The 22,830-nt window shown below is 44.1% G+C and overlaps 2 protein-coding genes across 2 annotated transcripts in view; one reads left to right on the plus strand and one right to left on the minus strand.

Annotated features, from left to right (window-relative positions):
* Positions 1-5,223, plus strand: part of bmp1a (bone morphogenetic protein 1a) — a 30,610-nt gene extending 25,387 nt beyond the window's left edge. Inside the window, exons 17-20 of the mRNA XM_080046702.1 lie at positions 1,201-1,328; positions 1,800-2,013; positions 2,404-2,654; positions 3,960-5,223. Of these exons, the coding sequence (XP_079902828.1) occupies positions 1,201-1,328; positions 1,800-2,013; positions 2,404-2,654; positions 3,960-4,094 (728 nt within the window). The 3' untranslated portion in view covers positions 4,095-5,223. The remainder of the gene's footprint in view (positions 1-1,200; positions 1,329-1,799; positions 2,014-2,403; positions 2,655-3,959) is intronic.
* A 2,663-nt stretch (positions 5,224-7,886) lies between these two features.
* On the minus strand, positions 7,887-22,278 carry disp3 (dispatched RND transporter family member 3; the record flags this gene model as incomplete). The annotated part of the gene is made up of 25 exons (XM_080034812.1): positions 7,887-8,264; positions 8,437-8,609; positions 8,729-8,842; positions 8,982-9,141; positions 9,218-9,363; positions 9,476-9,602; positions 9,718-9,902; positions 10,180-10,310; positions 10,395-10,564; positions 10,695-10,831; positions 10,926-11,072; positions 11,464-11,625; positions 12,954-13,118; positions 13,250-13,341; positions 13,466-13,605; positions 13,784-13,944; positions 14,558-14,692; positions 14,832-14,968; positions 15,088-15,307; positions 15,704-16,023; positions 16,497-17,181; positions 18,941-19,028; positions 20,485-20,569; positions 21,847-21,955; positions 22,206-22,278. The coding sequence occupies 25 exons, from the start codon at positions 22,276-22,278 to the stop codon at positions 7,887-7,889; spliced, it is 4,440 nt and encodes a 1,479-aa protein (XP_079890938.1).
* Between the last annotated feature and the right edge of the window lie 552 nt (positions 22,279-22,830).

Below are 22,830 nucleotides of genomic sequence, written 5' to 3' on the forward strand. Positions count from 1 at the left end.
AACTTGACTTGGACTTTAACATCAATGACTCGTGACTTGACTTGGACTTGAGCCTTTTGACTTGACTTGCTACTTTCCCCAAAACCCAAAGATTAAAAAGTAGGCTATATTTTTAAATCCGCTCTGTATCTTTCATCATGTAGCCTAGTGTAGCGGAGGAAACTGGTGGTTGTACCGGTACCGCACTGATCTGCTTATCACTGGTTTCACTTCAGAGGTGTCGGCCAGAACACCACTTAAGGCCAAAAACGTCAGACTATAAGCATGAGACTAGGAGAGGAGTAGTATGGTTTATCCGCTCTTTATTTTCCTTCTTTCACAGGCACAGCAGCATAGATCGCGGGAAAAGAACAAAAGCTTACATTCCGCTCGTGAGGAGACGCTAGAACAGCTGTTGCGACCCGCGAATCACGCCCTTTAATAACATCCATAAACTGTAACTTATAACAGCGATCGGGACTGCATGTAGGCCTACTTACTCACACACGGGTGATTCACATAAACTCAAATAAACACGTTTCAACTGGAATGATCGACTACTGCGGCAACATGCACGCTCACACACCTGACCGAGAGAGAGAAGAAAAGGAAACTTACTAAACAGACTCTCCGGCCGACAGACGTCACGGCCACTAACTGACAGCTATAATGTCATCCACACTGAACAAAACACATCTTAACACACTATAAGAAATAACAACACTGTAACCTAAAAACTTTGGGGCCTTTTCTACATGTAGCCTATGTGTGAGTGTCTGTGCGTGTATGTGCTAAATATAAGTTAAATGTTAAAAATCACTGGTAAAGAGTGCAATTGGGAAGTGCAATGTCCGTACAATTTTTTTTCCACAAATTCAATTGCACTTGTTTTAATAAATAAATATAGATTTTAAAAGCGTACATGATGTGGGTAAGTATATTATTACTTTTTGGTTAAAAGGACTCGAAATGACTCGAAGCTCAAACTGCAGGACTTGGGACTTGACTAGAGACTTGTCAGCATTGACTTGGGACTTGACTCGGGACTTGAGGGAAAAGACTTGAGACTTACTTGTGACTTGCTAAACAGTGACTTGGTCCCACCGCTGCTGATGAGCACATGCCTACTTGACTTAGAATGTTAGTCCGAGTTCAGTGTAAGTGTTGGACATGTTAGCATGATACAGAAGTTTCTGTTGACGCTGTGATGTCTTATTACAGCTGGCTGTGATCACACTGTGAATAGTGTGAGCGGTATCATCACCAGCCCCAATTGGCCGGACAAATACCCCAGCAAGAAGGCATGCACCTGGGCACTCACCACCACTCCAGGCCACCGAATCAAAATCGTATGTGTCACTTCCCTTTGCTCTCTTCAGAATTTGACTTGTCAACCATGAATTTACTTACATACAGCTCATTGTGTAATTAAATTGCTAAATCCACCGAGGACATCTGTGTTTACTCAGAAGCTGTTATGCCAGCCCCAACGATGATGTGTAGCTCCCCCTTCTGTTGTTATCTGCATTTTTGTCACGGACATACAGTAGATTATTTAAGATAAGAGACTTTATAAATGACTCTAATGACAATAAAAAAAGTAGTTGAAGTTTAATTTGGCAAATTAAAGTACTAGTACATGACAGTGACTATGATATTTAAAGATGGTACTTGTGTAGAGTAATACTGAACATAATTATATTGGTGTTAATGTTCTCAGTTTTAAAACAAAATTGGCAACCAACCAATTAAAAAAGATGCTAAGGTTTGAACCAACGTATTTCTAATTATAACACGCTCATCATGTTTTTTTCTCGCAGGCTTTCAATGAGATCGACATGGAGGCCCACCTGGAGTGTACTTATGACCACATTGAGATTTATGATGGGAGAGATGGGAAAGCTACAAGTCTGGGTCGCTTCTGTGGCACCAAGAAGCCTCCACCCATCATGTCTAGTAGCAACAAGTTGTTCATTCGCTTCTTCTCTGATAACTCTGTACAGAAGAAAGGCTTCGAAGCTTCCCATACTGCAGGTACGAACAGATGCTGTTATGACAACACACAGTTTCTCTTCCTGCAGCAGGAAATAACACTATAGCAGCTGAGAAAGATTCCCGTAAAACCTCTAAACGCTTTATTTCTTTGAGGCATCAAGCTAATCTCAGGTCAATTACTCACATGTCAGACTTCACAAAGCTTTTCGGATGGAGTACAATACATGCAGCTTTAAGTTTTGGTTGCAATTCAACACACTCTGTCTGGGAATCATTATGACTCATATTAAAACAACAGAGAGCGTGTTTAAGACGCCCTTGTATCTGGATGACTGTGGAAGCACAAATGAGTCGGCAGCTGTACTACATATCAACACTGGCCCCTCGCCTGCAAAAATGTCCAACTCAACTCAACTTTTCTGTTCTCAGAGTGTGGAGGTCGCCTAAAGGCTGAAGTCAAAACCAAGGACCTGTTCTCCCATGCCCAGTTTGGGGACAATAACTACCCCGGAGCCTCTGACTGTCAGTGGGTGATCTCGGCGGAAAAAGGCTACGGTGTGGAGCTCATCTTCCAGACCTTTGAGATTGAGGAGGAGGCAGACTGCGGCTACGACTACATGGAGCTATTCGATGGAGCTGACACCAAGTCTCCCCGGCTGGGACGGTACTGTGGATCAGGGGTAAGAAAAAAAATTACTTGCAAATGCAACATCACTGCTGCATGTTTTACGGTATAACAGCAGGAATATCCAGGGAATTGTTTTGGGGTTAGGGGGCTACTGTCTCGTAACATTTGAGGGTGAATTTGTGAACTACGCTTGGGATTTTGATTCCAGTCCGGCTTTAATCACCTTGTTAACTTTGACGTGTTCATCTTCCTCTGGGTTCAGGAGTGTTTTCTGTGAGTAATCAAGTAAGTCAACAAAAGGCGTCAATCGATAGCCTATCAGAGTCTGTGGCATTGGGCTGTAACTGTGAATGAATCGGCAAGTGCAGCCAAATGTCTATACGAATGAGGCCAGCAGGGAATAGAAACACAAGTTTCCTCAGGTCAGAGAACAGCTTGATCTCATTTACACACTTCAATAATAAGCTCTTGCCTTTCACTCATGCCTGGTTCTATGAATCATTTACTGGAGGGGACATAACACCCTCAGAACCCCGGGGAGCGGCTCCTCAATCACGTTTCCTTTTATAAAACCAGTCGAAATAAACTGACACAATTCAGTCCCAAGTAGGGTGAAAACTCATTATAGTGTCGGCCGGTTTACTTCTATCCCAAGGGCTTTACTTCAAATTTGTAGTCTGCTTTTTTCTTGTGTTTCACATCCCTTTCCCAATAAACCGAGACTTTTGCGCTCTTGTAAAAATGTTATTCATGTTATGAATGGCAGCTCTAATCAACAGTCTTTTGTTTTACACTTGGTTGCACAAGCTTTGTCTTTGTCGTTGCCACAGTGCAGCTGCCTCAGTACCTCAACCAACTAATTATTTTTCAGTATGAAGTTCCAAATTAATATTCATGTGACACCACTGCTCTGACAGACAGCCTGGTCAAGTATTGCATATTTTGCAGTGCTCACATAATTCAGCTAATTCCCCTTTTGTTTTGTTGGAACAGTTTGGTCGACTCTATAGTGTAGAGACATTAGGCTACTATAGAATTGTATGCTGTGTAGTGCAGTCTCTGGTTTTTGTGAAGGGAATAAATTAGTTCTTTGAAGTGGTGCACCTTGAACTCATCATCAGGGTTTGTTTTATCCTCACTTCAATAGCTGCCAAAAAGCCTCGATCAGAATAAATCTGGAAATAGTCAGTCTTATGTGGCCCCCAGCTTTCAACTAGCAGTTAGAAGCCATTGGTCATGGTCACTGATTTGACTTCAGTTTCAGCATGTGAGAAGTCTTCAGATTGAATTGAAGTGTAGTCAAAGAAGCAGAAAGCAGCCGCTCAAATGAAAACTGTGGTTTTGTCCCTCCTGACAGCCTCCAGAGGAGATCTACTCGGCCGGTGACTCCATTGTGATCAAGTTCCGCTCCGACGATACAATCAACAAAAAAGGATTTCACGTCCGCTACACCAGCACCAAGTTCCAGGACACACTACACTCACGCAAGTGACCAGCGGGGGCCGGAAGGGGCCGTGCAGGGCAAAGGGGCAAACGGAGGGGCCCCCAGGGGAGGCGCCAGCCTGACGCTCGGAAACCTTCGGCCACCAAGATGATTCAGACACGACAGAATAGCCGCAAGACCACCAACCGCACCTCAGCTCCTAGGGGCTCTAGCTCCCCCCACAGACTGTGAGGAGTAAAGCCATTCTGCAGTACACCTTGTTTTTACCTTTTTATGGTTAGGATTGGGGTGGGAGGAAGAACGTCTGCTTTAGGCGGACAGTAGGGGGAAAATTTATTGACCCAGTCCCCTCCAGATAACTTTTTTTTTGTTTCTTACTTTTTTTTCCTTTAAAAAAAAACATGCCTCCAAATGAGAGGCACCCAGGAAAGCAGTGGTATTCTCAGGACCTGTAGGAAGGCAGGCATCAGTTGGACAGATCCCTGCTTTTGTCAGGCCAGCCCACCTCATAGAGGAGGGGGGGGAGAGGAAGAGGAGGAGGAGTATGGGATGCTCTCCTGCACTCCTCAATAATTGCTCTCCTCTCCTCACACTTTCATCCCTTTGGTTCAAAGGTTCCTATCTGTAAGACGATAAGAAGGACTTGACTTGAGATTTCGATACTGTATGTCAGTCAATTGCATGTAATTACAAGGAAAGAAGGAATACTGTACAGTGACAACACCAGCATTTGTAATTGGCATTGTCCTGGCAACCAGTGGCAAGATTCTCATTGTTACCATGAACAAGGAAATTAAGGAAGCAGTTATCTCATTAAAGGACTAATAAATGAATCGTGGTCCATGTCTTCTGGTTGGTAATTGCTTGCCTGATGACTGGCTAATACTGTACCTCCATGTATAAAGTAATGTGTATTATCTTTCAAAGGGAACATGTGCTTTTCTCAGCTCAAACCAGTTAGCACTTTACAGTGAATTGTTCCAAAATCATGAGCTTATGAGTTTTTGTGAAATGCAATGCCAGTTCACTTATTTTTAAATGCATTTTATCTCTTTTATTCTTAATTGTTTTTATGTTTTTTTTTAAAATGGTCCCTTTAGTTTCTTGGTCATACTTGAACATTGTGTGTGCCCTGTAACACGGGGTAATAAAGATATGACTTATGTGTCAGTGTTGATTTACAGTTCTGATGTAAAATAATTTCTCTTTAGAGAAAATGCCTTTTATTGGTACAAAGAAATATTTCTCAAGAACCAAATGAGCCTGGGTATTTATTGTAATAGTAATTTACATATATAATGTAAAGTTGGAAAGGTACTGTTGAAATTAGCCCTAATTGCCTTCTAATGTGTAGCTGTTGGTCTATGTTGAATATACAATGTTGCTCACTAGTTCCTCTTCTCCGTTTATTTCTCACTCTACAAGAATGCTGTTGTGTGGCATGGCGGCAGTCGGACACTTCTGTCTGACTTTTTGTTCACAATTTTAACTGATGACTGTGAACTTGTTTTGTGACATTTCATTTAAACGAAGTCCTGCCTTAAATTGCTGGTTGCGAGTCATCCAGGACATGTGAGTAGGAATAACACAGAACCGGGGATTTTAATGGTGGGTCTGTCTTCTGAAATTAGTGTTAGAGTATTTTCATGACACTCAGCAAATCTAAAAAAATTTAAAAAAAGGACAGCCAAATATAAATGATCCCTTATTCATCTTATCTCTGATACCCTATTTATAGATGGAGCTTGTCATTTCAGACTACAGTATTCATTCCCCTACATGTAACCTCACTCTTCCTGGATAATGAATCCATTTCTATTCTGGGCTTTCTTTTATAAACAAAAACAGGAGCAGAGGAGTGTTATTGCACAGAAAACTGCCACCACTGAAATGGGTCCTCACACCACTTAACCCGACAAACAGTACTGCAAATAACATGGAGATGCAAAGAGACAGCGGTCTAGGTGAGACACAATTTGGCCGAACACACTTTAAAATAACATATTTCACATTGATTGACATCTCACACATTGGTCCAAATCTCTATTAAAATGATCTAGGTAGTCGTTTGAATTATTCCGAATTTTTGTGTTGGTGTAATCTGGTGTAGCCTATTATTACTACCCTATTCTATATTTTACCCCTTCAAATTAATATAATGGCTTTATACACCAGCTGCATACCCTTGTTATTTGAAAGAAAATGTGATTTCATTACAAGTGCTACCTTTTAAACAAGGTACTTCAAAGGTTAAACAACTGGACAACTGACATTCAATCTTTACTGATGATTGGCAAAGTGCAGTTGCAACAACATCGATGTGCTAATAAAACAGAAGGCTCTCTGGAATGAAAGGCTGCCAAGGTTTTTCTGCTTTTACTAAGAATACTTGTTGACATCCCCCTACATCTGTTTCTGTCACAGTGGGCAGGTAGGCTACGGTGCTGTATGTCCTTTTCTTTAATAAGCCACATGATACACAGCAATTCAGTGTAAGATCTGAGCCATCTCATATGAATTATTAATGACAGCCAACCGGGGATGTGACGCAGTCCACTGTAGCTCTACCAATTACTGTGTGACTGTAAGCAAACAGTGACAGGTCTTCCTTACGTAACATTGCAGAATAAATCCTGTGCTGAGCTTTCACAAGAGAAGAAAATGAAAGGAGGCTTTCTGCACAGGTTTTATTTGACATTCACGAGTAACACAAGCACAACACAGAAATGTACTGCTCTTGCCGCAATTGAGTCAGTACCTCTTCTCAACCATTACCGTGTTATGTGGTTTGACAAATGGCCCTCACCCTCACTGCGTGGCAGACCAGGGCCACTCTCGATGGTTGTGTGAGTGGTGCTCGGAACTGTGTGTGAGAGCAGAGTTGGTTACAGTGAGTGCCTACAAGTGCGGTGGAGGGCATGTAGCCGGTAAACCCAAGGACCCGACAAATGGGTCTTCTTCAATTGGTGCTGATGACAAAAATACAGGCCTTGGCTCACTTAGAGTTAAATATATGAACATGTGAAAAGGCCAGAAAAGAGGAGGATATATTTGCAGTAAGTGTTGGTGTGAGCACAACTCTTTACAACAAGTTTGTGCTGGCAGCATCAGAAGTTTCAGTTCAGAAAGTGAAAGAGCAGCAAACTGAAACATCGACATCACATTTAACTAAACTGTGCACGCTGTATAAATCACACCGGTACAACTTTAAATCCAGCCACACTAGGACATCATAAGCTTTGTTACCAATGTGGCTGAACAACACATTCAATGCACGACTCGGAAAAAGAATGAAACAAACGTGATGTTTCACAAGATGGCCGTGAATCATGTGAACCATTGACACTAATCTTCACGGACGTCAGAGGCGCAGTGCCCTGACGGTTTTCACAACAGCAGGTTCACAGAACAGTGAGTTGCTCTTCACAGCTTAATAAATTACACTGACGAAAACTGTGACTCAGCCAGAGTTTCCCAACCATTACTCAATAGTCTCCGTCTGAAGGCAGTAAAAATAATTGGATACAAATTAAAAAAAATCTCAGCTGAATCATCTTGTCAACCAGAAAAAGGTCAACCCATCACTGTGACTCACATAGTAATTTACATTACATATTAGAATAGGTGCCCAGAGGTCAATACAATCTTCGGATCAATACAGGTGAAAATAGATGCAGTTTGCCATGACAAATAGCTTCTATTTATGGAACTGATTATTCTGACATCTTTGTGCTGGATAAAGATCATTTGCTGATCTGAGGTTCGTCTGAAACGAATAGGAAAAAATACATTGCTTACAGTTCTCAAATTTTGCATACAGAGTGAACTGCCTGTGTGACATCAGTGTGAGCTGGGCAGTTTTTCCGTGCTGATCGACTGCCAGGCCGGCGCTCCCAGCTGTCCTCCTACCCAGCACACGACCAGTCCCAAGGCTGCAGCCGCCATGACGACCAGGCTGGCCTTCAGCACAGCACTGGGGGGTCTGCTGAAACGGGCGGGGGCCACGCACGCCAACAGGGCCACAGTCAAGGTCAGGGTGAACAAAATGGAGACGGCGGTGTTGATGGCCACTATCTGGCCAAACTTGGCGAAAGGCACAATGACGCAGAAGAAGAGGGGCACCGTGGAGATCACCGTGGTGACGGCGCTGGACACTATGGCAACGCCCACATGGTTCACTGCCTCCAGGGTCCGCCTCTGTCGCTCGAGCCGAGGCTCCTGCAAAGAAAACACAGTTCACTGGGGGGGAGAAGCTCCTCAGTATTTATGAGCTTTCAGAGAGCTTCTAGCTTGGAAGATCCAACATCTTTTTCATTGACTTTATTTAGCATGTGCGCAAAATACATAAGGCTCATAATGGCTAGTGTTAGACATATTTACACTCCCGTACCGAGCTGTGAGCAGGCGTAGAGGACATGGTCTCCCCAGCCAGCAGGTATCCCTCCACCAGGTGCAGACAGTAGTCCACTGAAGATCCCACAAGTATAGACAGAGAAATTGCCTCCACTGCTCCCATCTCCCAGCCTAACCAATACATGATCGCTACCACCAGGCAGATCACTCCTGTTGAAGGTCAAACAATTTATATGATAATCTCATGATCCAGACCAAGATCTGAATATGCAATAAAAAATATTATTGTTTGAACAAGCCACTTCCAATTATGGAACTTCATCTGTTACCTAGAATGGTCATGAGCACAGGCAGCAGCAGCAGAGGATGTGCAGTAAACACGGACACAGCTGCCACACAGATGGCCAGAGACAGCAGCAGACTCCAGAGGGCACTCTCCACACCTACAAACAGACCAGAGAGCACTAGATTGTCACATGTCTATATATGCTGCTGAGCTATATTACTCCCGACAGTTATAGCCTCTTTAGTTTGCTGGGTAAAAAAACAAAAACAAAAACATCCCTTCAACCTGCAACTTACCTATGATTTCCATGAAGATCTGCTTCCAGTGCTCGCAGGTCTGGAAACCCCGCTGCAGCGCGGACGATGGCGGTAGGGAGGCCAGCTGCTCCTGGATGAAGTTCTCCCACTGGAGGAAGTCAGAATAGGTCTGAAAGGAGGATTTGCCCTTGTATGTGGTCTTAGGAGAAGAGAGGTAGAGTGTCAGGCACAGCAGCAGCGACTGAAGAAAAAGGTCGAGAGATGAAAGAACTTACAGACTCAAAGGCCATGGACAGCCAGCGGACCTTGCCACCGTGCATTCCCACCGCTCCGTGGGAGAGCTGCCCGGGGAGAAGGTTGGGTTCAGGGAGAGAGTGACATTCAGGATGGAGCAGAGGCAGAATAGAAGAGAGTTTATTACCTGAAGAGAACAGGATAAATGACATTATTTACTGTAATGAAATCAAAAAAATTGTTTTTATGTCAGAAGTAAGTTCATAAAACTTTCAGCCTGAACTGCGTTTAGTTGTTACCTGAAGGCAAACACTGCGCTCCGCCCGGCTTCACGAGTTGTCTGTTTGCACTAATGGCTTTACATATTTGGCAAAGACGGCCCATTTCCTGGAAAATATCAAAGTCTGGATCCAATATAATGCTGCCCTTTGGAGAGAATCAAATACCACGTCACACAGACACATGAGAAATCATTTATAAATCCAGCTCTGCCTCGTTGCTGTTGATTAAAACGGTATGCTGACACAGGTGTGACCCTCACCATATCTCCAATAACATGGTTGTCCCTGCGCTCGGTTCGATTGACTCCCAAGATGCCAAACACAACAAAAACCATGGCCCCGGTGTCGACCAGGGGACGCACCGCCGGACGGCCACATGTACCGCCGCTGCACGGGTTGAAGCCCAACGTTTTGGATGCTTTGGGTTTGGCAGTAGACGAGAGATCTTTGAAAAGAGAACCAAAGCAGAATCTGGGTATAACAGCATATATTTATGGAGTGTATGCGGGAAAATCCTGTAGTGGGTTCAGGGCGTGCCACTTTAAAAGCTAGAAAGAGAGTCTCTATATTTGAGACTCAGTAGGAGTAAATTACATTAAAAATATATCACTTATGCTAATTGAGTAAGCAGTGTTACGAATGCAGTGCGATAATAGTTTTTTACTAATATGCTAACAAAGCGTCTTTATGTTAAGGATGCGTCCTGAAACTTGCTCCCTCACCACTGGGAAGAGGAGTATAAAAGGTTCCCTGTGTGGGTCCATCAGGCCCGGAGCTGATGCCGCAGCCAGGCGGGCTGACACACACTCGACTGGGATGAGGTCTCAGGCGGCGCTGGGCAAAGTACAGTCTCCTAAGACAGGGGGGAGCAGAGCGGAATTGAATGATTGTCCACTAAAAACCAATGACTTTGGTTTTCTTTAATTAGTTGTTTCACCTGCTGTGCTGCTGCGGAAGCAAAGACACATAAAAGGAAAAATCTGCTGTCCAGCCATGACGGGGCTCGCATGAGGTGGATGTGATCATCCAGCTGGGGTACGGGTGGTACACATGGGAAACACACACTGTCATTCTGGCGGTGTAATTGCTGAGGGGTTGATTATAAGCCTATTCAGATAAAACAAGATTAGTTATAAGCCGCTTTAGTGATGCATATCACCGTAGGGAGACACAATGTTACAGCTAAAAAAAATCATTAGGTTGAATTTCTTTTCTCTTCTTTTTTTTACTCTCTTACCTGAAACGATGACACCTCTTTGTGCTCTGCACTGCACGGTTTCCATGGGGAGGGGGAGCTGGTGTTAAGGGAGAACCGGTAAAGTGTTGTAGAGGCTCCGAGGTCCAACTTTGATATGTACACTGTAAGGAAAGAGCCTAGAACAACAGGACAAAGCAACTTTTTTTAAATCGTTGAACAGGTTTACTGTACATGATTGATGATGAGAGGTTCATTTGGCGTATATTTTACCATTTTGTTTGGTGCTTGAATTTGGTTTCACTGAGTTGCGAGGAGAAGAGGCGGTGGTTGTGTGCGGGGTCTGCTGATGTGCAGAAAACTTAAACCCTGATGAGGACGCGTGGCTGAACAAAGGGCGGGGCTTCTCCATGAACACACCTGCAGGACCAAATTAGCATTTCAGTCATTTGCAGATGTCTGAGGTCAACCGGTGAGTGTCCCTAAGTTCCAAATCGCATACCATTTCTTTTTACTTTTCTACATACTACAGCTGTACATAAAAAGTATGCAGTTTGCTTGCAGTAGGCACACAATTAGGGCATAATTGTACTTATTTATTTATCGCACCTTGAACTTGTCTCTTGGTTCTAAATATATGTTGCATTGCTGGTTGTTTATGACATAACTTCCGGTGCGCAGTTTAGTAGGGCATCTGGGTATTTTTAAGCATGCTGCATCTGACTACATGTATTGGGACATCCTACATCTTTTTTTCTAGCAAACTAAATAGCAGGGAGGTATGGGTATTGGAGCACAGCCCTGGTCTCACCTGAGCACATGGGGCAGGAGATGCCTTGACTGCTGAGGTTGCTCCTCAGAGCCAGCAGGGTCTGGAGGTTAGTGTCCCGGCGGAACAGCAGTGGGGCGTGAGTAGCCGGCCTCAGGAGACAGCAGCACCCGGCAGATAAGAGCAGGACCAGGAGGAAGACACCTGGGAACGCAGGAGGACAATGATAAACAATGGCAAGAGAGGAGGGACTGATGGAACAGGGATCAATTACAGCCACTCCCGAGAAGAGGGAGGATGAATACTTCATGATAAAGCACTAGCTCTTCCTGAGAACAGACAGATTTTACAGCCTTTCTTCAAGGATTCTTATAAGAGATTACTCTAGATCTAAATCATGGACCAAAAGTTTGGCAGATAATATCAGCAAAAAAAACAGCATTTTGTCCCTCATCTTTTTCAATTTTAAGGCACAGCAGACAAAAAATTTATTTTTTCTTCACAGAAACAAAAAGGGTCCAACATTTACATTTACATTTATTTTTATTGTGCCTGTATGTTTCTCCTATACAACCATCGTTAACAGACTATATCTCAACATTCATATTTTTCAAGACTAGTATTGTAGTATTGTAATTAGGGCTGTCAAATTAACGCGTTAATTTCGATTAATTAATCACAGAAAAATTAACGCAGATTAATCGCACTTCTATATTGCCCTTTGACCCGGTGCAAAAGAGGTGAGATGATAGCGGAGCTGCACCTATATGTTGCGGACACGGCCCGCACGGGATTAAAGAGTAAAGAAAGAAGCAGGGGAAAGGGGCCGAGGGCTCTATGTTATGGGCTGCTCCGGGCAAATAAACATGAAGGTAGGAATACGTCTTATGTTATTCTCGCAGTGTCTGTGCATTATTGATTTAGTGGGTGCCTAATTAACAATGTAGGTTCAAAACAGTAGGCCTATCTCTCAATCTTCCTCGTGTCTCACTTTTGTTTGCTAGTTGCGATGGTCTCAACGGACACCCGCCCCCTCTCACTCTTCCTAGCATATGCCTGTCTTTTTTCCTCCTTTGTGTGTGTGTGTGTGTGTGTGTGTGTGTGTGTGTGCGTCATTTAGCCTGCTTGTTTTTTTGTGTTTTTTTCTTTCTGCGCTAGTAGTTCCTAAACATATTTAATGTAGAAGCCTGGCTGAGGGGAGGAGACAGAAGTTACGAGAGACGGAGAGAGAGAGACAGAGAGAGAGCCTATAGGCCTACAGTTGTTTTTAAACAGGCATAAAAGTGTCATATAAGTGTGCTATTAATTTAGATTAATTAATCACAGAGCCTGTAATTAATTAGATAAAAAAATGTAATCGCATGACAGCCCTAATTGTAATACAACAAATTATTGTTTTAATGTAAACAATTAGCTAGCAAAGTTTCATGATGGATATCTACGGTATAAGTGAGAAATGTTACCCTGTTCACTTGCAGTGTCTCGCCATTGTGTCAAAACACTGTGTTCTGAGAGTTCATACCAAATCTCACCCAGAATGGTTTTTCGTCGCTCCACGGCTGGCTCTGCCACTAAGTGCTTCAGGGCCCACTGGAGATTGGTGCTCACCACACCCACATGCTGCGGCCCCGGAGGGGACAGAGGTGTCTCCACTGACAGGGAAAGAATGGCGGCATCGACGTCTGTGTCACAGGGGCCTAAGCCGAGACAAAGACAGGAGCTTAGTGGTGCCTGGATAGCGGCTTTCTACAGTCTGAACCCATTCGCTTCTCCCATTCTTCCCCCATGAGCTATCATTCATTTAACGCTACCGAGATAATCATCTCACCTGGCTCCATCTCCACTGACAGAAGTGCCACATCATCATCCTGGTCTGACAAAGGGCTGTGGCTCGCTGACAGGCCTGAAAACAGCTTCCAGCTTCAGAGGGAGGAGGCGGGTTAGCGAGAGAGACAGCTGAAGAGGATTACATCTCGCCAGCCGTGTCGCACAGCATGCACAAATAACAGCTCACACAAAAAAAGTACAAGAAATAACACCTCACCAATTCAACCAGGCATGTTCCTGAGGCCCCACACACTCGGTCCAGATACACAGGGCAGCCGGCATCAGGATGGATACCCAGAGCCAGCAGCAGCTCACAATGAGGGCCATGAATAGGCCGAAGTCATGCACGGCTGGGATCTAACCGTATAGTTAAAAGAGGCACAGTGTGAAGGACTTTGACACATTCAATTTGTGCTTAACGCAATGAAAATGGCTGTGTGCTGACGGAGGCATTTCTTTTCATCCGTAGCAACGGGGTCATTTATTCTTCCCGTACAGATTCATATTAACGACTGCGTTTCTCTTCTAGGATTACCTGAGAGAAAGTGTTGGCGGCATAGGCGGCCGCCGTGGTGAAAGAGGTGAGGAAAGTAGCTCTGCCAGCTGTTTTAATTGTGTAGATCATTCGCTGCTGCTTCTGGCGAAGGTGAGACGCCTGTCTGAAGGTGCTGATGAACACGAATACATCATCCACCCCTGAGCAACAGTGAGAGAACAAAAAGAGCCACCTTGTTACAAATCATGGGAAATGTACTGTAAAAAGGTGATTTTAATTTCTTTTCAACCTTTAGAGAATGAGTTTGACATTTTCGGAAATAGCCTTTTTTTTCTTTCTTGCAGACAGTGAGATTGGAAGATTTATGCAGAGCTTAATGTATATTAGTTTAGCTGCTGCCGGAGGATGTTGTTTTTCAGGGGGTTTATGAGCGGGACTATTTCCTGGCCCCGGGAGCTGTAACGTCCTGGAGTCAGTGAAAGCCAAGACATACTTAATCATTTCATGGTGAAACAACAACGTGCTATTATAAAAGTGTGGTCGTCAAATTGATTAAACAAGACATGTGTAAATCAGTGGTCCTATTCAGATGTTGGTAGGCAGATTTCCGATACTGGCTTGAGGCATACATGTGTATTGCTGTTTTTAAGAGAGTGCCAACACAAATTTTGTTGTAGCAATACAATGACAAATAAATCACCTTGTGTCCTTAAAGGCAACACGAGAGTGGTATTCATCTGCACATCTAACTTTCTGCAAAACAAAGTGTAAAAGTATTTCCAAAATGTCAAAATACTATTTATTTTCTCTCACCAATTCCGATAATAACAAAGGCTGCAACCCCATTGAGAATGCCAAGGTACCTCACGCCAAAGACAACGTGGTACAAGAAAAGAGCCATCAAGCAGCTCAGTCCAATGCCAGCGAGTCCGCAGAAAGTCAGAAACACTGCAGAGGGACAAGAAAACAAGAAGAAGCTTGTGAACGCCCATATGATACCAAATAACTGACTTTGGCGGTTCAAACATTGAGACAATATCACACACAGCAATGCAAGCTGAACAATAAAGGGCAGGTCATACTGTACCGGAAAAGGAGGTGAGGACATAGACCAGGAGAGTGATGCAGGCTCCACTGATGACAGCCAGCATCATGTCGTTGTGGAAGGTGTGTCTCACTTCATCGTCAAACAGCTCCGTTCCTCCATACAGCACCTTCACCTGGCTGGGGGACAAGAAGGGAAGCAGACGACATTAACATTGCAAGTTGTGCATGTAAATAAAACAGACAAAAAAAATGAAGTAAAATAAACCCCCTCTGGTAATAAATGGCCAATATTGCACCTGGTCGACTGCTTGGAAAGGATGTCCGCATACTGAACCACAAAGTTTTTGAAACGAGATCTCTGCTCGTCGGCTCGGTCCTGCAGGGAGTAGTATGAGGGAAGGGGAGCTCCGAAGTGGATCTCGCTGCGTAACAGAGAGGAGGAGAGATGCTCCGGGGTCAGACTCTCATCCACGTACCAGTAGAACTGTGGGTGGGTGATGGCCAGACTCAGGGAACCTGGGAAAACACATACAGTACACACGACAAATCAGCATCGTTACGAGTAACTCTTACCGGTGTCAACTTCAACTTTATTTCTCCCCGAAGGGCAATTGGTTTTGCAGCAAGAAAACACTGTAACACAGATAAACAAGACAAAAAACATCCCCCCCCCGAAAAACCACGCTGAAATACAGTGTTATTGGCAAACAATAACAACAGCAACAACACCATGTTGTGATGTCAGTACATACATATTAATCAAATCACATTATGTAAATGACCTTCTCCCTTCCACTTCAACCATTTCTCCTCAATACGGGAGATGGTTGTGTGTTTGTGTGTGTGTGTGTGTGGGTTACTCTTTGTTTTATAGCCTCTAATTTCTCTCTTCGCCTCGCTTCTTTCTCTCACCTTGAATGTCAGCGAGATCGGGGCCCATGCCGTCGTAGTATATCTTGCCTCCTCTCTCGCTGGGGTAGAGGTAGGAGAGGATGGAGCTGGGTGGTGAGCAGTAGGACGGTCCCAGAGGCAGGTCCCTCAGCATCTCCAGAGGTTTCCAGCAGAACTGGTGGAACTGAGGATGCTGCATGAGGAGCCTCTCTACACGGTGAATGGTCCTCAGGCGCTCCGGCGTGAAGATGTTGCGATCGCCTTCCCCTTGAGCCACGAACACCAGCTCCATCCTCCACAGGGCCTGGCTTTGTAGGTAGTAGTTGGGAGCGAACCTGCGACTAGACATGGTACAATAACCGGTTTCAAAGAATACCCCGATATGAAAAAAGTCAATGTTTCAATTCCGCCATTATCATACCGTTCTATGGTACTAGAACACTCAGGATGTTAACAGTTTATTTATGTTCAGAATATTCCCGCATCATCATAGCCACTTTTACTCAAAGAGAAATGTGTGGAAAGTGAGCATGTCTCGGAAAACCTTGTTGAGCTGCTCACTTAAAAGGACTGCTTTGTTTAGAATAATTAAATTGTTTAATTTATTATGTTATCATACAAGTTTATTAATGTTCAGAAAATTCTACATGTTGTTTAAAAAATGATAACATTGTGTTTAGGCGGGTTTTTTTTTTTTTTTACCCAGTCATTTCAAAATAACACATTTGAGAGCTGTAATCACGAAACCGTGATACCGTGGTGTTTTTGCTTCAGGTTATCCTGCCGTCAGAATATCATACCAGCCCATGCCTACCTGCGCCTCCTCCTGAGAGTGGAATTTCCGCCCGGTGATTTCTCCTCGTCCTCATCCTCATCATCATCCTCTTCCTCTCTTTGATGATGTGAGTTATTGTGCTTTCCTAGTAACTCCTGAGCCACACCGGGTGCTGTGCTTATATCTCTGCCTCTCTCCTGAACATCACCTTCTGCATGTAAAAGGTCTTGGTGAGGAGCGAATGAAGTCATCATGTCCTCATTAGGCCGCCTATCTGTAATGTTGAACGCTCCCAGCTTCTCCAGCAGTATCTCCCTCAGGGCCTCCGACTGGACGTCCTCTATGTCCCGCCTACGTCTGTCCCACGAGCCCAGCTGAGTCTTCACGGCGATGGCGAGGGCGTCGAAGCGCTCGGCTGAGAAGTGGCTGTGGACCTCGAAGGCACTGTAGGAGAGGTCTATGTCCAGCGGAGGGCAGTAGAGGAGCATGTAGGCGAACAGGGCGCACGGCAGCAGGACAGCGGCCACTAAGACCGCTCCACTGGCCCAGGAATGAGTGTACACCCAGCCCACAGCCTTCCAAAGCCCACACACCCCCCCAGCCTGATCCCCAGAGATGCAGCCCTCTCGTCCGGCCCCATCATCTTCATCTTGCTCCTCCTCTTCTTCCTCCTCCCCTCCCCAGCTGGTCTGAAACAGCAGTGGCTCATCCTCCATGTCGGCAACTGTCAGAGACACATAACAGCATATAGGTGTCATTCACACGGGGATGCTTGGGATATTTGCCAACCACTTTTTTTTTTAAGAATAATTAGTTAAAAATGTTTTGAACAAAAAAAGTGCACAAAGAAATAGACAAGGATAAAAGTCGGCTATTTGACTACAAAATTATGTTGTCAATTATCCTTATTTTTAGGTTATTTTGATTATTTTAAAGTCGGCATAATGCGGTTAAGAATATATTTGAAGCTCAGATTTATCTGGGTGGGGACCACCATAATACCCGCCACTGTTGTTTTGGAATTAGCCCTTTCTCTAGATCTAAAGGTAGGGAAGAATGCATACATGTGTTGATATTGTCTTGAAGGTTATGATTAGGCTGTAGCCTGACATTCTAAATCCTGAAATTGTAAAGTCACACCGGACTTAAAAAAAACTTGGATTTTGTACCAACATTACTTCTGCAGTAGTTGTTTTTTAATCAGAAAAAAAGTGTCCCCGGCACTTTTCAAAACAGATTGATGACCATGCATTGCCAACAGCAACGCTTACATTAAGCAACAACCCGTCTCTCCATGGGCAGGTGAAAAAAGTGAGTACAGGATAGATGTTTAAACAACCAGACAGACCAAATGAAGCATGGACGTGAGAATTAAGTTGCATCCACTGGCAGGTCAAATGGAGAAAACAGAGAAGGGGAGAGCTCTCTTTTTCTTAGGGGCTTATGGGAAAAATTGTTTTGCGGAGTCCTGCTTTGATCACAAGAGATGTGTGTGGGGTGAGACAGGCTAAAAGCTGTAATTTAATTATTTCCTCTGTCAGGCCTGTGCGAGCCATCATCACCCAGGGAGAGTCCGCTGGCTGCTTTCTACAAATCAGCAGTCAAAGTAGCTGTGTCTGCTCTGCAGCAAATTAAATCATCTCGCTTGTCTAATTAAGGGAGAGCGAGTGGGGTATTAGACAGAGTTGTGGAATGAGAGTGGGTTTATCTCCCGTGATGGGCCGCCTTTGACTAATGGTGTCAATAGGTGCAGACACTTTCTCTCTCTCTCTCTCTCTCTCTCTCTCTCTCTCACACACACACACTCCTCCGCAAAGTTACTGCAGACGTCTGTTTGCATTCAAGTGGCAGTGAGCCCGCTAACTGCAGCAATATATCTATTTTGCTTTGAGGTCGGCCAGGTAAGACAGAGCAGTTTGATTATATGAGTAAAAGATAGCTCGGCTGTCTGTAGCTGCAGAGAAGATCAATCATAAAAATGGAGGATTTACACATTATACCATATAATCAATATTCGAGAGGGCATAAAAAAAATTAAATGCTGTGAGAGAGGAACCCTGCAGCTGAAAATGACCTGGATTTTATGAACCTTGTGGAAATTTGTTGCTACACCTGAATACATTTTTTTCACAATGGTTCTCAAGAAGAATCTGTGCTTATGTCTGCTGCAAATAATCACCTTGCGTGGAGTTACTGTGTCTTCAAAGTCCCTCTTCTGTTGCCTGATGATGGAGCCATGTGTATCCTGGCCTCATAATTCGCAGCCTTGCCACCACAGTTTCTCACTTTTGAGAGACATTTTCTTTTTTCAAATGTCAACAGGACTTACATATGCTAATGCAGTTTCATTTAATGAAAGAGATGAGAAAGCCAGTTGAAGTAAAAAAAAGCAACAGTTCTACTGTGGCTAATAATCGGTGAAAAAGAAGCTACATTTATTTAATCAGCAAAACTATTTTCTATTATTATAATCACTATGCTACATCCTGCTACATGGACAATGACAGCAGTGCACCTTTTAGTGGGAGAGCAGCACACCAGCAGCATCTGCCCACGCAGTGTGAACATGCTCTTTCAGAGGACAAATTGATTAAAGGTGTTGGGAGAGTTTGGTTCCGAAGTCTGAAAAGACGCAGTCTGCACCAAAGCATTTATTAATTTTCTGCTACTTAAGGATCGCATGGTGCTTTATATTTCCAACACAACACGACCAATAATTAGGCTGTAATTAGGGAGCCATCATGCGCTGTTATTTCAAAATGAGCACTATTACATGTCATTTTCTGTATGGCCACAATGCAATTCTGCCCAAGTAACATGGTCAATAATTGGACTAACCTGTGATGTTGCATATAATCACGCATTCACAGAAAATGAAATGGAAAATACAGCTACAAATTTTTGGTAATGAGATTATTGTAAGCATGTTACATTTCATCTCAGCCTCTCCACGCTTGTTTTGATGATGGTGCTCTCATCAACGGAAGATGAGAGGAGAAACACAGACAAGCACAGAAATATGACAAGATGGACAGGGAGGGGGCGTAATTGAAGGCACACACACACACACACACACACACACACACACACACACACACACACACACCACCGCCATCACCCTTCAAACGAACAACCAGCACCTGAACAATCTGTGAACAGAAATCGTGCTTTTCTGCCGTTTAATATTCAAATCGAAATGAAAGGACTATTGGCACATCTCCACATCTCCATTTCTTTGGCCATTTCCACATCCAAACAGGTTGACTAGTGAAGTCAAAGAGTGACAGTCTAAGGAACTCATTAGAGAAGGACATGCAGGCTTAGTGGCTGTTACATTAAAAACAGAGCACCTGCACTTTATGCTAATGCTTCCTTTACCACAGACAGGTAGAGTGAAGGAAAGATAACTACTGTAATGCATGGCCTCGGGGACACATTCCTTTTCCTTCTTCTTAAAGAGCCTGATGCTCCTTCGCTTCCAAGAACATTGCACCTCTTGTGGAGTAATTATGAGCAGTGTACAGCAGCAAAGCACTGTGAGCACTGCTATAACTAATGTGTTTACAGGCTCCTAGAATCGTTCATCCAAGATAGGGAGTAACACAGTCCCTTTAGACCCTGCATGCAGGTGTGGATTAAAAATAGAGTGCAATTTGGCCTCCTGCTTTCTGTGTTTATTCGGGGGAAAAAGCTCGGTCTGCATTGCATCCTTTTTTCTCCGTTTGTGAGGCTGTGCTTCTCTGTATTTAATGTTGTTTTTAGACTCAGACATGGGACAGATAAATGCACTGTGGCGTGAAATTAACATCTATTTGCAGCTTCTGAGGTATGAAATCTAGTGATAATCACTTGAAAGGCAAACCCGCTCTTGTATTATGCATGCTGTGAGGCAGTGTATTGGATACACCTTGTCTTCCCCCAACATATAAAACTCAATTTGTGAACTTACTGTGTCACTTTTATTTTATTGATTTGAGAACGAAATAAAAAGAAGAAGAAAACTGCTGCCCAGGTGGCCATGCTGTACCTGGCTGCCTGTTTGAAGTTCAGCATCTGTGTTTGAGGGACTGCGTTGTGCAGCACAGAGATCAGATGTGTGTTTGGGGTGTTTCCTATGTCGTGAGCACACATATAGGGAAGGAGGGAGGTGAACCGTAAACCCCACCACTAGACCCCATTTTTTAATGTGTTTTTATCTTAATCCGGTGTCAGCGTTTTTCACTCTACACTTCTTATCTGGATTGTGTCGGGGCAGGTGAAGTGGGATCCCTGAGCAATATCCCATCATGCTGTGGGCCTGAACCCATTTACTTCAATCATCTCCATTATCGCTCCTTTTGCCCGCCATCCCTCACTCACTCTCACTGTCCCTTTTTCTTCCCTTCTCTCTTTCCCCCACGTCTCTCTAACATGTCCACAAAGGTGAGCCATTTTATAACCTTCAGCTAAAAATAACCCAATCCACCTCAGTTTATCTTCTCCCCATCTAATTCAATATGGATATCACTCACACACACACACACACACACACACACACACACACACACACACACACACACACACACACACACACACACACACACACACACACACACACACACACACACACACACACACACACACACACACACACACACACACACACACACACACACACACACACACACACACACACACACACACACAAACCGGCTCGTGTAAACTCCAGCAAGCATATATCACCTCATTTAAAGGGGCATTGATTTCAGCGCTGGTGCTCTATGAATTTATTCCTTATGCATGAGCGCTCAGCAGTATCGGCTATGTTCACAGACAGACGTGCCGCCCTCTATTTCTTTACACACTGTAAATGCGGAGTCTAGTCCAACTCTCCAGATCCATTCATAGATAAAAAAACGGTGTTCATTTTTCTCATTGCCGATTAATTCATGCTGGCGCTGAAGGGTAGTGCAGAGCTCTGTGACCGCAGTGTGTGAGGCATCCTGGGGCTGAACCGTGCAATATCTCTCACTCTCCCGAATACAAGGGAACAGAAAAGCCCCACACTACACTACACTACACTACAGGGATTGTAGTTTCCTTGTGTGGCAGCATTTGGTAAAAACAACCCATTCAAACACATTTTGAAGCCTATTTCCCACAACTTATCTGCTTCAGCGTTGCTCTGTTGAGCAGTGCTTGCGCTCAAAGCTGCCAGCAAGCAGATGGGAAGAGGAGCCTTATTGTTTTGTTTTTGTTAAAGATTACATTCTTTTGGACTTTCGCTTTAATTTCCTGGATAGCTGCACAGTTTCCTGTCTTCAGTAAATAATTATTTGTATGAATAAATCAGGTAAAAACACAAAGGCATCCCGATCAAAGCCTGCAACACTGAGGAGACTCTTCTTACCTGAGGCTGGTGAGCTGAGATTGACAGGTGGAGGAAGGAGCGTTCAGGCCTGCTGGGTCCACTTGTGATGTACGGAACTTGTGCTCTGTGATTTCCTCCCCGCCATGCTCTAATGTTAGGACAACAAAGAAAAAAATGACTGTTTTGTTGTCATACTTAATAACTCGTCAAGAAAGAGATGCATCCTCAAAAGACAAAAAAAAAACACACTCAAAAATCCACCACCCCATCCTCACAAACACACTCTACAGGAATCCTCTAATCCTATCAGTTAATAATGTGTTGTTTTCCCTCTGTTTCAATGCAACCCCGGTCCTTTTTCTTTTCCTCGCACACCCTCCCCTCCTCTCCTCTCTTACCCGCGGTTGTCCAGGCGACAGAGTCAGTAAAGACATTTCTTCCCAGAAGCTGCTCGCTCTCTCCCTCCCGCATGGCTTTGTTCAGCTCGCTCTGCTGACTGGCTCACTGGCGCAGGAGAGGGAGAGGAGGGGAATGCAGACCAAGAAAAAGCTAACGGTAATGCCACCGTTGGAGCCTCTCCCTAGAGGGATTTCATCATTCAATCACAATATGTTTTGGACTGGTTCCACTTTCATTCGGCTGCTTTCACGTGACCAAAAAAACGGTGCGCTTGTCATGAAGCCGCAGCCAAGCCCCCTCCACATGCTGTCAGAGTTGGTATGGTCTGGTCTGGTCTCAGTTGGTGCTGCTGGGGAGGTGGGATGCAAGAGGGCTGGTCAGAATAAACCGGCTACAGTCGAAAGGTAAAGTGAAGGCAATTTAAAATAATCACCTGTAGTAAAGAGTTTATAAGCTTGTGGTTCATTTACCTTATCGATGCTATGGTGGTGCTCTCACACCAGATGAAATGAAGCAGATCAATCTGGCGTCTCTGACTTATTGTGCCAATAATGCTTTCTCCTGGACTGTATAGTGGTGGCGATCGCTCACTCTCATCTAACATTAATGACCTGCTCTCCTCTC

Source organism: Ammodytes marinus (genome assembly GCF_949987685.1).
Source record: "Ammodytes marinus genome assembly, chromosome: 2".
Lineage (NCBI taxonomy): Eukaryota > Metazoa > Chordata > Actinopteri > Uranoscopiformes > Ammodytidae > Ammodytes > Ammodytes marinus.